The sequence below is a fragment of the Mirounga angustirostris genome, unplaced genomic scaffold (assembly GCF_029215605.1).
Source record: "Mirounga angustirostris isolate CCGP_5_RB_7025 unplaced genomic scaffold, mMirAng1.0.hap1 SCAF_9, whole genome shotgun sequence".
In the NCBI taxonomy this organism is placed as follows: domain Eukaryota; kingdom Metazoa; phylum Chordata; class Mammalia; order Carnivora; family Phocidae; genus Mirounga; species Mirounga angustirostris.
In genome coordinates, this window is record NW_026991717.1 from 21,659,574 (window position 1) to 21,674,839 (window position 15,266).

At 42.9% G+C, this 15,266-nt stretch overlaps 1 protein-coding gene across 5 annotated transcripts in view; it reads left to right on the forward strand.

Moving 5' to 3' along the window:
* Positions 1 to 2,596: 2,596 nt before the first annotated feature.
* The window catches only part of FAN1 (FANCD2 and FANCI associated nuclease 1), a 31,991-nt gene continuing 19,321 nt past the window's right edge, over positions 2,597 to 15,266 (forward strand). For all 5 annotated transcript variants that reach the window (XR_010404904.1, XM_054513368.2, XM_045899556.3 and 2 more), the window contains exons 1-5: positions 2,597 to 2,691; positions 3,324 to 4,739; positions 6,908 to 7,048; positions 9,174 to 9,375; positions 14,788 to 15,021. Coding sequence is in view for 4 of the 5 variants with exons in the window: in XM_054513368.2 (XP_054369343.1) it covers positions 3,485 to 4,739; positions 6,908 to 7,048; positions 9,174 to 9,375; positions 14,788 to 15,021 (1,832 nt within the window). In the remaining variant the exon portion in view is untranslated. The remainder of the gene's footprint in view (positions 2,692 to 3,323; positions 4,740 to 6,907; positions 7,049 to 9,173; positions 9,376 to 14,787; positions 15,022 to 15,266) is intronic.

Below are 15,266 nucleotides of genomic sequence, written 5' to 3' on the forward strand. Positions count from 1 at the left end.
CCTCCACATTGTTAGATCTAATGGTTGCCTTCAATGCTCATCTTCCATTCCAGCTGTATCTGACACCCCCCCCCCCAATCCTCAACACACATCATTCACCTGGTTTTCTGGAAGCTAGCTCTTTTCCTTCTTTCTCACCAGTAACTTCACAGACTCGTTTGCTGGCTCACTCTCATCTCCCTTCTTTTTATTGCACTGTCCAGTCTTCCTGACCTTTTAATTCTCTATTTGTAGTCACTCTGTGGTATCATATATTGATACCATATAAAGCCTGATGATTACCGAATTTTTATTTCCTGACCTGATTTAATTAATAAATTCAAGTGTCTTCATCCACAACAATGTCTGATTGGCATTTCAGACTTACATGTTGCCATGGTTTGAACATTTGTGTATGCCCCACCCCTCCTGCCCCAAATTCATGTTGAAATGCTAACCCCCAATGTAATGGCATTAGGAGGTGAGGCCTTTGAGAGGTGATTAGGTCATGAGAGTGGAGCCCTTGTGAATGGGAATTGTGCTCTTATAAAACAGACCGTACAGGGCTCCCTAGCCCCTTTCACCCTGTGAGGATACAACGAGAAGCCGGGGATCCAGAAGAAGCACCTGACCATGCTGGCACCCTGATCTTGGACTTCTAGCCAAGAGAAATGTGAGAAGTAAATTTCTGTTATTTGTAAGCCATCCAGTCTGTGAGTGGACTGACATGTGTCTGAAACTGAACTCTTGATTTTTTTCCCCCTCCATCCTTCTAGTTGATGGGCCAAAGTTTTTCTTTCCCTCATACCTTACATCTTTTACCATAAACAAATTCTTTTTTTTTAAGATTTTATTTATTTATTTGACAGAGAGATAGAGAGCACAAGCAGGGGGAGCAGCAGAGGGAGAGGGAGAAGCAGGCTTCCCGCTGAGCAGGGAGCCCAATGAGGGGCTCCATCCCAGGACCCTGGGATCATGACCTGAGCCAAAGGCAGACGCTCAACCAACTGAGCTACCCAGGCGCCCCTACCATGAACAAATTCTGTTGGTTATACCTACTCAATGTATCCAGAATCTTGGCTATTTCTTACAACTGCAACATTAGCCCTCTGACCCAAGCCGCTATCATCTCTCCCCATCATCTATGCTTAACAGGGGGAGTGGTTCCTCCATATCACTCACAGTAAATGCTAAAATCCGTGTGACCAGCCAGGCCTTTTATCAAATGTCAGCAGACTATAGCCAGAGGCCAAATGTGGTCAGCTCTTTGTAAATAAAGTTTTATTGTAACACAGTCACACTCATATTACATATCCTCTATGGCTGCTTTCGCACTACAACAGCAGTGTGACCAGAGGCCCTATGGCCAGCAAAGCCTAAAACATTTATTACCTGCCCTTTACAGAAAATGTTTGGTACCCTACATGATCTGCCCTCTGCTACCTCGCTCACTTCCCTTCTGCTCCAGTGACTTGTCTCGGCTTTCTTGGTGTTTTTAGATTTGTTAGGCAAGTTTCTACCTCAGGGAACACTACCTGTTGCTGTTTCATCTGCTTGCAATTCCCTTCTCTCAAGTATTCACTGCTTTACCTCCTTCAAGTCTGCTCAAAGATTACCTTCTTCAGCGAAGCCTTTCCTTACCACTCTTTCATATTGTAATCCTCCTCCCTGCCCTCCCCCTGAGGTTCCTGGCTTTCTCGTCAAAGTATTCATCTTTTAATTGTCTACATCGTTGATTTTTTTGTTTTTTCTCTGTCTTCCTCCACCAGAATGCATCCTCCACCCGAAGGCAGGGATTTTTCTCCCATTCCTCATTCTGTTCACTGCCATATTTCGAGCATCAAGGACATTACGTGACAGGAGGTAGGCACTCAATACATATTTGTTGGTGAATTCCCTATTCATGTCCCTTTTCTCTGTGGCCTGCTCATTTATTCATGCATTCATCTCACACGTATTTACGGAGTAATTACACCGTGCTGGCCCCAGATATAAGCACTGGTAAAGGGCAACCCGGGGCCCCTGCGCTCAGGCATTCTGGATCATTCATGGGGATGCTGGACGGCACCAGCTGGTGTCGGTGCTCAAGAGCTGAGTGATACACTTTCTGTTTCAGGTAAAATTTTCCGTTGTTAAGCAGCATTATACACTAAACTGTATAACTTCACAATGAAGCCATATGAAAACCAGGAATAATGACTACTCCACACTCACTACTCCTAACTCCTTGACTACATTTTATTGTTCCTTTGCTCCTGAGGTTAGTCACAGGTACTGCAGCAAGGCGGCGGGCAGCACATCCACGGGAAAGTCCAGCGCCGCGCTGAGCCCTCCTCGCGGACTCGCGGGCGCGGGGCCACTGGCGCCCCCGCGTGCATCTGCCCGCAGGAGGCCGCTTCGTCGTGACACTGAGTGCGCCCCGCCACAGGCCACCTTCCCACCGGCTCGGGACAGGGGTTCCCTCCGAGTGCATGTCTCCAGGTGTGGAGGAGGGGCTGCACGGGGGGGCCTCCGGACAGCTCGGCCCGCTTCGGCCCCTCTGGATGGGGGGGGAAAGCCTTTACTGTGGAAGGGAGGAGGATCGATCACTCGGGCCTCCATTTGCCGAGCCTGTGCCGAGCCGAGACGCGGGGATCGGCTGGGAATGCCTGGGCGCGCGGAGCCCGGTGGGAAGCGCGGGGCGGCCCGCTGGGGTCGCGGGCTGGCTTTCTGGTGGGCGCTGCGGGCTCGAGGGGATCGCGCGGGCGGGTCGAGGCGGCCGGGCGGGGAGGGGGGAGGAAGGGCGGACGGGAGGGCGTGGTGGCGGAGCCCAGGTGCGAGTCCCAGGTGCGAGTCCCAGGTGCGCGCACGCGGCCCCAGGGGGAGGGGCAGGCCGTGCTCCCCAGAGCCTCGGAAGTTCGGTGGCCGAAGCTGCACTGGGGACCCCAAGCGTGTTGACAGATGCCCGCGACTTGGAGGGTTCCTCTCTACCGGCCTGTGAGACTGAAGGGACTCTGGGGATCGTGCAGATAGGCATTCTCTTCGCCCGGAAACAGTTACTGATGCAGTGGTTTTAAAAAGGGATCTGGAATAGTTGGATTTTCCCTTTTTAAAAAAAAATGGATAATTTTAGAGCGTAAGAAGTCTCAGAAATTATCCCTGCGGAGCAGGGTTGGGCTCGTTTTATGGCTAAGGGTCACACCGAGATTGCATGTAGACCTGGAAGTAGAGCCCTGTCCCAAGTCCAGGATTTTCCTCCTTATCTCAAGGGATACTGCCTTTGCATGTTTTACTTTACACCCCCCCCGCCGCCACGTTGTTGAATTCATAACCGTTTTTAATCCACGTGTTGTTTTATTTTGTAGGGAGAAGAAATTGACTAAATGAAAAACATGAAGTCAAATAGAATTAGAATCCCACTTGCTATTATTTCAAGTCAGGGACGTAAAAGTATACCAGTGCTGTCTTTCCCCAGTGATATCCTGGGTTTTATTCCTGGAAACACCCCATTTTTCTAATACTCATTATGTCCGGAGGGAAATCTCCTGTGAAGAAAAAAGCTCGTAGGAGTTTATCAATCAGTAAAACTAAAAAAAATGAGTGTAACTCTATTATTTCGTTTTTTAACAATGTCCCGCCTGCTAAACTTGCCTGCCCCATTTGTAGTAAAATGGTGCTGAGATACGACTTAAACCGGCATCTTGATGAAAAGTGTGCTAACAATGATGACATTGCCCCAGTTGATCTGAGGCATGTTGGCTTAGAGAATTCAAATGGGTCCCCAGTAAATTTAACCAATACTGTCTTAGAAAATGTAACGCCAGAAAAGTTGTCACCATCAAAGACCAGTTTAACCCCTGAGCAAAGTGATTCAGCAAAAAAGGGGAAAAAACAGACCAGCCCCTACTTTAAAAATAATAATGACTTGGCATGCAAAAGTCCAGATAAGCTGAGACATCATAATGTGAAAGTCATTACTTTGGGAAGCCTATCATCTAAATTGTCCAGAAGATACATAGAGGCTAAAAGATCAATATGTAAGGGGAATGAAGAATTTGCCAGTAAGAGTCCACAGAGTCCCTCGTCCACAGTGGTTAGGAGCCCAGTTGATAAGTGTTCAGAGACTGAGGACGAGGATCAAATTTTGGAGAACAGTTCTCAAAAGGAAAACGTGTTTACCTGTGACTCTCTTAAGGAACAGAGAACTTCTGAACATACTGTAGAAGGCACTAAAGTACTGGAAGCTGAAAGCCAAAAGGCTACCCAGGAATGTGGGAGATCACCCCTCACCCCTGCCTTCTCAGATAACGCTTCTGTGTTATTTTCACCAAATTTAACTCCTGGGAATCCATTGAGATCTACTTCAGAGGACAGTCTTGAGTGCGAGACTATCACAGGAATAGATGGTAAAGATGTTGAAAAATGTGAGGCAGGTAGTTGTGAAGAAGTAAAAATGACTGTTGCTTCAGATGCTAAAACACAGTTGTCAGATTGGGAGGCAAAATCTCATAGTTCTACACATGATGATTCTAAAGGTTGTAACATCCAGGACCTTCTGGAAGGTGACAGTGACTTAAAGAATGAAATCACTTGCAGAATTCCTTCGGAGCAGGGGTCAAGCTGTGATGTTCCTGATAGAACAATTACAGTACCACCAAGTCATCCTTACTACCTTCAGAGTTTCCTGGTGGTGCTGAAAGCTGTATTTGAGAACGAAGAGGATAGGATGCTCTTCGATGAACATGAGCAGGAAATTGTAACTAAATTTTATCAGTTATCAGGTATCTTAACCTTGTGTGCTTCCAAGTTTTTGTTTTCCATTTGCTGTCCTGATTTGGCCAGTAATCTAATGACCACAAGGAGTCAGTGTGGTTCTGTGAGTCCTCTGGGAATACTCAGGGAAATCAGCCAGCTACAAGGTTTGAGAAGAATATGCTTGAAAAAGAGACAGGATTTTGTGTCTGGTAATGTCTGCTTCTGTGGTATCATCTCCTTACAAGCTGTATTTGGTTTTAATGGAAGCAGCTGTTTTTCCTTTATATGTATATTTGAAGGTTGTAAAACAGCCTTTTCCAGGTTAAAAAAAATACAGTGATTTAGAAAAGGGTCCTTTGCATTCTGAGCATGTAATCAAGCTTAACTTAGGTTCTGTTGTTTTCACATACCATTTTCTCAAGAATGAAGTAAAATACAGGAAAGAACAAACCAAGGTATATTAAGGCATATTTTTTTCCTCCGATAATATTTTAGGTTTCTGGGCCCTGCCTTTTAAGGTCAGGGTGTGGAGGAATTGGAAACTTTCAGGCTAAATTGGTGCATTTAAAAATATTGGTCTATGCTCAGTTCCTTGGCAGCCGGTGGTGGTTCTGTGCTGACAGTGCAGATTTGGAGCAAAAGTCACCCTTGTTGCACTGCTAATCCAACGGGCCATGATGGCTTTATGGAGCCAAGTTCCCCCTGAGGTAGGAAAAGCTTACTTGGGGGCTACACTGATCTCTCATGGTTTGCAGTCAGGTCTGACTCTTGAGTTAAAAAAAATAAACATTACCAGTAATGTTCAAGAGGAGGGTTTTTGTTTTAAGTAAACAGTGGAATTACAGTCTTTGTATTACTTTTTAACATGTGAGTGATACTTCTCTGGGCACAGTTGCATAAATTATCCACACAGCCTCCATCTCCACTTGCGCTGTCCTCACCAGAACATGGGCATAAATGACACCACATTGACTCTTCTAACTACAGAAGTCACAGATCTTTGGTTGGATGCTGCTTGCATTCGTGTGAGCATTCGAGTACTCCATGGCTCTGTGCTTCTGTATAATTGAGAAGTATGACTAGTTTACCTAGTGCAAGTTCTGTAGATTCTTGTGTGTGGCTCCCCACAGATACCATTTGCAATGTCTCTGTGTGAAAATAAGTGCTAATCGAGTTGGCCTCTTTAAAGAAAAAAGGGGGATTTTAAAAGTTGAAGATTTAAGAAGTATAATTATAGCATTTTAAATTGGCATGAATTTAAAGATAATCCAGATAACAGGAAAACTGTGATCAGGTTAATTAAATAACTTTACCAAGATCACTTGAGTTAGGGATGGCTGCCTTACCAAAGCTACACATATTTTGAAAATCTTTTCAGATTATTTTCAGCCAACAATAGAATCATGCCTATTAAACTGAAAGCAGAGAACAGAATAACTGGAATTCTGGGCAGGGCTTCTCTAAGGGAGGAAAAACGGTGGTGGCTGGAAAATGGGAATCCTGGTTCTTCGAACTTTTGAAATGGCCAATAACCACTATCAATATTGGAACTTTTTAGTGGTTGATCCACCAATAATCGAATACCTCATCTTGTTTAATTTTTTCACCAACTTTGGGAAGATGGTGTTATTGCCCCAGACCCCCTTTTTTTTTAACAGAAGAGAAAATGGAGTCTCAGTGAGGTTCATAGACATGTATAGTTCAGAAGTGGCAGAGCTGGCCCAGGGCTTCCCACCCTGGATGCTCTTCCTGTCCTGTGGTGACAGGCACACAGGGCAAGGAGATGTCTCCATGGGGACTTCTATCTGAAATAAATTATATTTTCCAAAGGAAGAGAAAGATTTTCTTGGAAGATCATTTGAGCAAGCATTGAGTGTATTTACTTACTTTTTTAAGATGTATTTTAAGAGAGAGCACAAGTGTGCGTGTTGATGGGGGGAGAGGCAGAGAGGGAGAGACTCTCGAGCAGACTCTCTGTGGAGCCCCATGCGGGGCTTGCTCTCATGACCCATGAAATCATGACCTGAGCCAAAACCAAGAGTCAGATGCTTAACCGACTGAACCACCCAGGTGCCTCAGCATAAGTGTATTTTTAATAGAATGTATTTTACTTTTAAACTCAGTTTTAAAACGTGAATATTGGTTGTGTTGAGAAGAGAGAGATTTTTCACTATTTTTCTTAACTTTATTGCAGCTAGTGGTCAGAAGTTATATGTAAGACTTTTTCAACGTAAATTCGGCTGGATTAAGATGAATAAATTGGAATACGAAGAGATTGCCTCTGACCTAACACCTGTGGTTGGAGAATTGCAGCAAGCAGGCTTTCTGCAGACAGGTATGATTAGTCAAAGGAAATGTAAAATGAAAATAGGACATGAAGAACTAAGTTCCTGCAGAACAGTGGTGATAACTAGTATGGTGTCCTCTCCCAGTTGGTGCCTGGTAAATAGTAATTGTTTTTGTTTTTGTTTTAGTTGAGTTTTTAACCTTAGGACAACACATTATTCATGTTAAAGCCATTATTAGCCTGGATGAAGACTACTGTTGTTTTCTTGACTCATGTTTAGGACGATAAAGTCCTCTCTGGATAGCTATGTGGCTGTGGGCCACCAGAGAAACTCCTCCTTCTCAGCTCTCACCTTCCAGCAGGAATCTGATTCATTCAGACACCTCATCTTTGTGATAGAATAAAGCTCGTTTGCTTGCAGCTAATATTGCCTCTGCAAGCTTCATCCACCCCCTCCTGAACACACATAGAGCTCTTAGAGTTTCGAAGTTCGTTGATTTAAGCCGAGGAGACTGTTAGGTAGCCTTGCTGGTCTTGTCTTTGAGCACCTACCCATACTGAATGTAGTATTGTACTGGAAATGTAGGTGGAGGGAGAATGGGAGTCTTGGGTAATTGCTGACAGTTTAGACCGAAATAAGCAAATCAGGCAAAAGCCAGGTGGTGTCTGTGTGGAAGTTTGTTGAGGAGAGCGGTTAGTAAGGCGAGGTTAGGTGCGGTGGTGGGGCTGGGGGCAAAGCAGAGAGGTGCCGTGAAGAAGTTCGAATGTGAGGGACTAGGCAGCGGGACGCGGGGCCCTGCTTGGAGCACTGCTTCCCGCATGTCAGTGCCCTAAGGGTCACCTGGGAGCTTCTGTCCTTACCTGACTTGGACAGATTCATAAATTCACAAGTTTGCTAGGCATCCCAGGGGAGCCTTGACTTACCTTTAAATGACCTTTAAGCAACAAAACCAGAACCCCAGTGGCTCATTGTTGCACTCAATCAAGTCCAAGTCCTGCCGTCGATGTGCACGAGCCCGTGGGCCCGGGCTCTGCTGCCCTTCCTGCTCACTCCACCAGCGCTGCAGAGCCCTTGGTGTTCCTCAGCGTGCTCGGTGCACTCCCCTCTCGGAGCCTCATACTTGCTGCCCCACGCTCCCTGGCTCCCTGCACGTGCTCCCTCATTTCATCTCACTCTGCTCTGTGTCAGCTCATCAGAGATTTGCCTGACTGCCCTGCATACATAGCCAGCCCTCCCACCACGTTCGCTTTGCCTTCGTCAGTTTTGTCTTTCTTTATAATAGTTATCAGCACATGACACGTAGACTTGCTTATTATGCAAGGAGGTGAACTCCTGATGGGTCAGGACTTTGTTTGTTCATTATAGTGTGCCCAAGGCCATCGAACATTACTTGGTATGCAGTGTGCACCCAATAATTAGTTACCAAATGGAGGAAAAAGACACTGCCCTAAGTTGTAAATGCCTTGAAGGCAGACACCAGCCAGGTCTGACTCAGCTGAATCCCGGGTCTAGCATGGTGTCTGGCTCCCATAATGGCAGACATGTCGATGTATGCTGAGTGAGTGAACCCATGAAAGGGTGTCCAGCCGGAGCCTGTGGGGAGGGAGGAGAGCTGATGGTCAAGTTTACTCTCTGACCTGTTTGGGAGAGACGGGGTTGGAGGCCTTGTAATCAGAGAGCAAATACACCAGTGAGTTTTTTAGGAGGATTTCCAAAACATAGTAGCTATCCGTATGTGTCTTTATTTTATTCAGACTTTCCTTTGCTTTTTAGTGGGAAATTCTATTTTCTAACTTTTATGAGATACCTATTTTCCATATTCTGTAATAATTGGTTTGGCAAACTAATCACAATGTCTTTTTAAGAGAGGGAGGGGGGCGGGGCAGTGGGAGAGGGGGAGAGAGAATCTTAAGCAGGCACCATGCCCAATGCAGAGCCTGATGCGGGGCTCAGTCTCACAACCCTGAGATCATGACCAGAGCCAGAAATCAAGAGTAGGATGCTTAGACAATGGAGCCACCCAGTGCCTCTACTAATTACAATTTTACAGTAGAATTTCATTATATTTGCATCTAACTAAGCTTCATTCTTCTTAAATAGAGCTAGAAAATAGTAAAATCTTTAAAACTCTGGTTTTGTTTTTGTTTTTGTTTTTTTTCAAATCCATTTCAGAGTCTGAGTTGCAAGAACTCTCTGAAGTGCTTGAACTGCTTTCTGCTCCTGAACTAAAAACCCTGGCGAAGACCTTCCACTTGGTGAATCCCAATGGACAGAAACAGCGGCTGGTGGACACCTTTCTCAAATTGGCCAAACAGCCTTCAGTTTGCATGTGGGGCAAGAATCAGCCTGGAATCGGTGCAGTGATTTTAAAAAGGTTTTGTTGGATATTATTACAGTAAAAACATATAAAATGTTGATAGTGCAGATTAATTTATGATAACAGATGGTACATTTTTTGAATTATAATTGCTTATTTCATTTGTAGTTAGATTGAGAAGGCAGAAGAGCCTTATAACAATAGCCTGGATTCTTTCTTGGTTTCTTATTAATAATTCTTGTAATACTATACTAGGACCAAGAAACATCAGGAGGCAGTAGGTATTTGGTAAATTCTAATATTTTATTACTCAAGAAAAATGCAGTTTTAATTACTATTCCTAAAGGATTTAAGGGTAATATATTTGGTCAAATATTTATTTTAGTCAACATTTTATTGAAGTGTAATCTGTCAGTCTTAATATGCAACTTTTTTTCAGTTTAGGACATAAAATTTACCAAAAACTGTGGTTTGTTTCTTTTGCTTTTGTGAAGATGTTGAACTGTTTCAATTTGGGGAAAGATATAAAAACTTCGAGAATTTATTTCTTCTACTCACATTATCTATAAAATACAACAATATTAACTTTAGTTTGGGAATCCACTGTTCTGGAGTTGTTGAGGATGAAGTGAGTGATGCTTTTGAAAACACTTTAAAACAATATCAGTGTTATTTATTTTGTCTAATATATTATGTGTATATCTGAATATACACACAGACATATGTGTGCATGTGCACAAGGAACTTTCAGCTGTTACGTGCCAAGAGCCCGTCTATTGGGAAGATACTCCAAATACTAATCTTTTATAAAACATAGGTATAAAAAAGGCATGCGTTATTAAGAAAATTTTCACTAACACTTCGAAAAGTTTATACCATAGATTTTTAAAAAATGTTTTAATTATTTATAGTTAAATGTCTTCTAAGTCCTTTCTTTTTAAATTTTTTTATTTTAAAGTTTATTTTAATTCCAGTCAGTTAGTATACAGTATCATGTTAGCTTCAGATGTATAATATAGTGATTCAACACTTCTGTACAACACCCATTGCTCGTCATGACAAGTGTACTCCTTACTCCCCATCACCTATTTAACCCAACCCCGTACTCCTTTCCCCTCTGGTAACCATCAGTTTGTTCTCTGTAATTAAGTCTGTTTCTTGATTTCTCTCTCTCTTTTTTCCCTTTGTTTGTTTGTTTTGTTTCTTAAATTCTACATGAGTGAAATCATATGGAATTCGTCTTTCTCTGACTTATTTCACTTAGCATAATATTCTCTGGCTCCATCCATGTCATTGCAAATGGCAAGATTTCATTCTTTTTTATGGCTGAGTAATATTCCAGTGTGTATATGTGTGTGTGTGTGTGTGTGTGTGTGTACCACATCTTTATCCATTCATCAGTTAATGGTAATGGACACCTGGGCTGCTTCCATAAGTTGGCTATTGTAAATAAAGCTGTTATAAACATCAGGGTACATGTATACCTTCGAATTAGTATTTTTGTATTCTTTGAGTAAATACCTAGTAGTGCAATTGCTGGATCATAGGATAATTCTATTTTTAACTTTTTGAGGAACCTCCATACTGTTTTCCAGAGTGTCTGCACCACTTTGCGTTCCCACCAACAGTGCGAGAGGTTTCCCCTTTCTCCACATCCTTGCCAACACCTGTTGTTTCTTACGTTTTTGATTTTAGTCATTCTGACAGTCATTCTGTGAGGTGGTATCTCATTGTAGTTTTGATTTGCATTTCCCTGATGATGAGTATCTTTTCCTGATGAGTCTGTTGGCCATTTCGACGTCTTCTTTGGAGAAATGTCTGTTCATGTCTTCTGTCCATTTTTTAAATTGGATTATTTGTTTTTTGGGTGTTGAGTTTTGTAAGTTCTTTATATATTTTGGATACTAACCCTTTATTGGATATGTTATTTGCAAATATCTTCTCCCATCCCACAGGTTGTCTTTTAGTTTTGTTGATTATTTCCTTCACTGTGCAGAAACTTTTTATTTTGATGTCCTGATAGTTTATTTTTGCTTTTTTTTTCCTGCCTTAGGAAACATATCTAGTAAGAAGTCGCTATAGTTGCTGTCAAAGAGGTTACTGCCTGTGCTCTCCTCTAGGATTTTTATGGTTTTCTGACTCACATTTAGGTCTTGAATCTATTTTGAATTTGTTTTTGTGTATGGTGTAAGGAAGTGGTCCAGTTTCATTCTTCTGCAAGTTGCTGTGCAGTTTTCCTAACATCATTTGTTCAAGAGACTTTTTCCCATTGGATATTCTTTCCTGCTTTATTGAAGATTAATTGACCATATAATTATGGGTTCATTTCTGGAATTTCTGTTCTGTTCCACTGATCTATGTGTCTATTTTTGTGCCAGCACCATACAGTTTTGATGACTGCAGCTCTGTGGGAGCCTGGCTGGCTTAGTTGGTAGAGCATGGGACTCTTGATCTTGGGGTTGTGAGTTCGAGCCCTATGTTGGGTGTAGAGATAACTGATTACTACAGCTTTGTAATACAACTTGAAGCCTGGAATTGTGCCTTGGCTATTTTGGGTCTTCTGTGGTTCCATACAAATTTTAGGCTTGTTTGTTCTAGTTCTGTGAAAAATGCTATTAGTATTTTGACAGGGATTGCATTAAATGTGCAGATTGCTTTGGGTAGTATAGACATTTTAACAATATTTGTTCTTCCATTCTGTGAGGATGGAATGTCTTTCCATTTCTTTGTGTCATCTTTAGTTTCTTTTATCAGCGTTTTAAGTTTTTAGAGTACAGGTCTTTCACCTCTTTGGTTAGGTTTATTTCTTTTTTTTTCTTTTTCTTTTTTTAAAGATTTTATTTATTTATTTTGACAGAGAAAGACACAGTGAGAGAGGGAACACAAGCAGGGGGACTGGGAGAGGGAGAAGCAGGCTCCCCGCTGAGCAGGGAGCCTGATGTGGGGCTCGATCCCAGGACCCTGGGATCATGACCTGAGCCGAAGGCAGACGCTTAATGACTGAGCCACCCAGGCGCTCCTAGATTTATTTCTAGGTATCTTACTATTTTTGGTGCAATTGTAAATGAGATTGTTTTCTTAATTTATCTTTCTGTTGCTTCATTAATGGTGTATAGAAATGCAACAGATTTCTGTACATTGATTTTGTATCCTGCATTCTAAGTCCTTTCTTTCTTTTCTTTCTTTTTATTTTATTTTTAAGATTTTATTTATTTGAGAGAGAGCGAGCCAGAGAGAGCATAAGTGGAGGGGGGTGGCAGAGGGAGAAGCAGACTCCCTGCTGAGCAGGGAGCCCGACGCGGGGCTCGATCCCAGGACCCTGGGACCACGACCCGAGCCGAAGGCAGACGCTTAACCGACTGAGCCACCCAGGCGCCCCTATTTAATTTTTTTTAAAGATTTTATTTATTTATTTGACACAGAGAGCGAGAGAGGGAACACAAGCACGGGGAATGGGAGAGGGAGAAGCAGGGTTCCTGTCGAGCAGGGGGAGCCCGATATGGGGCTTGATCCAGCCAGGACCCTGGGATCATGCCCTGAGCTGAAGGCAGACGCTTAACGACTGAGTCACCCAGGTGCCCTGTCTAAGTCCTTTCTTTAATTGTATTTAAGTATTTTATGTTATCCTTATATAACATTTTATAAGTAAGTGAACATTAAAATTAGCAGCCCTGGGCACCTGGGTGGCTCAGTTGGTTAAGCGACTGCCTTCGGCTCAGGTCATGATCCTGGAGTCCTGGGATCGAGTCCCACGTCGGGCTCCCTGCTCAGCAGGGAGTCTGCCTCTCTCTCTGACCCTCCCCCCCCTCATGCTCTCTATCTCATTCTCTCTCTCAAATAAATAAATAAAAAATCTTTAAAAAAAAAAAAGGAAAAAATAAATAAAAAAATAAAATTAGCAGCCCTTTCTCAGCATAAGCACTAAGCATTTGAACAGAAATAAAAGAAATAAGGTTAACTTTTTTTTTATCCCTGACTTTGGACTTGTAGGAACATAAGATTCTCAGGGCTATTTTAGTCGTGCTAAAATCACTTCCCTTCAAGATTATACTTTATTTCTTCATTTGGTTGTAGATCCTAGCAATGGAACCCGAGTCTCTGACAGCCCCACAGGAGGGCAGTGCGTTGTTACTGTGCTCTGTGTTATTAGGAAGAAACAGAAAAAGGCACATTATTTATACTTTCTTAATCCCAGTAGATAATCATTGTTTATCTTACCATGTTTAATAGTTCCTTCTGAACTCAGAGATTTGGCCACCTGGGGCATCCCTGGGGCTCTGAATGGAGATGGAGGAAGTGGACACTTTGTATCAGTCTTCGTACATGAGTGGTTCTCAATTCAGTAGTGGTGTGGTAGGAATCTCACCCCTGTCACCCTCATATATCTGATGGTGGCACTGATTTCTACAACAGCCTAGAGATGCAGCACTGCTTTTGGGTTCATAGCTTCTGGGATGGATAGGAAAGAGAGGTCTTCCACCAGGCCAGTGGTTCTCAGCTGGGGGCGACTTTGCACTCCAGGGAACATGGTATCTTGGATGGTCATGATGAAGAGGGAGGTGGGTACTGCTGGCATTTAGCGAGTAGAGGCCAGTGATGCTGCCGAATGCCCTGTAATGCACAGGCCAGCAGCCTCCTCCCCCACAAAGAATTACCCTGCCCGGATATCAGTAGTGCCAAGTTTGAGAAACCCTGTTCTGGATGGTATCCAAGTTGCAAGAGCCGGAGGGCCCATGTGGCCCTGAATTTAATTCAGACCTCCAGGCCTACCTCGAAGGCATCCAGAATCAAACTGAATTTACTCTGAGGTTACCCTGGAGTGGAGATGTTTCTGGACCACTTTGCACATCACAGAACAGCACCAAATCTTGGTACCACTTCTTGGTTCACAAAGTCATGCTACCTGATCAACAGCTTTTGATAATGACATTTTGTTTTATTTTATATTTTCCAAAAAAATTTTTTATTATGTAATCTCTGTGTCCAACACGGGACTCAAACTCACAACCCCAAGATCAAGAGTTACATGCTCTACCGCCGACTGAGCCAGCCAGGCACCCAAATAATGACATTTAAAATAAAGAACTATTATTTAATCTGGATGTCACTTGTCAAGAGGTGAGAATGGCTAATGTCAAACAGGTAATACTTTTGGGGAGTTTTCCTGGTATTTTACACATTCTCGACCAGTGTAAATCTGTGTTGCTCTTTTATGAGCCAAACCATGTGTGAAACCATTTGGAGATAGAATTTCATTTAATCTTCACCATGTCCCTAGGTGGGCTTTGAGCCCCAAAGAGGTTAAGCGAGGCTCCAGGGTCACACAGCTGGAAGTGGTAGATTTACTTTAGGCTTAGAATAATGAATGCCACTTCTCTTTATTTTTTTCTGAAAATAATTTGTAAAATCTAACATCCAAATGCTTCTTAAAAAAACCAGAAAGTCATTTCTCTACTGTATATTTTTCAGAGCTAAAGGCTTGGCGGGACAGTCACTGCGAGTCTGTAAAGGTCCTCGAGCTGTTTTCTCCCGGGTCTTGCTACTGTTTACATTGACGGACTCGCTGGAAGATGAGGAAGCCGCCTGTGGTGGTCAGGGGCAGCTTTTTCCTGTGCTGTTGGTCAGTCTTGGCCGGATGGAGTTTCCTAGATACACCATCAATCGGAAAACCCAAATCTTCCAAGACAGAGACGATCTCATCAGGTAAGATCATATTAGCTCGTAATAATAACTGTGTCACTTTACATGTACGTAAAAGGTTTCATTATTATTACTTGCCAGTTACAGTAGAAACCTAAGTCCATAGCCAGAGCAGTTTTTGAAGTTTTTTGTTTTTTGTTGTCTTTCTGCCTTACTTGTATACGTTTTTGAGACTATAAGGAGAATGTAGAAATGTGCTTAGATTAAGGTTGCCAAAACCAATGAGTTTTGAGTTAGAACTATAAAAA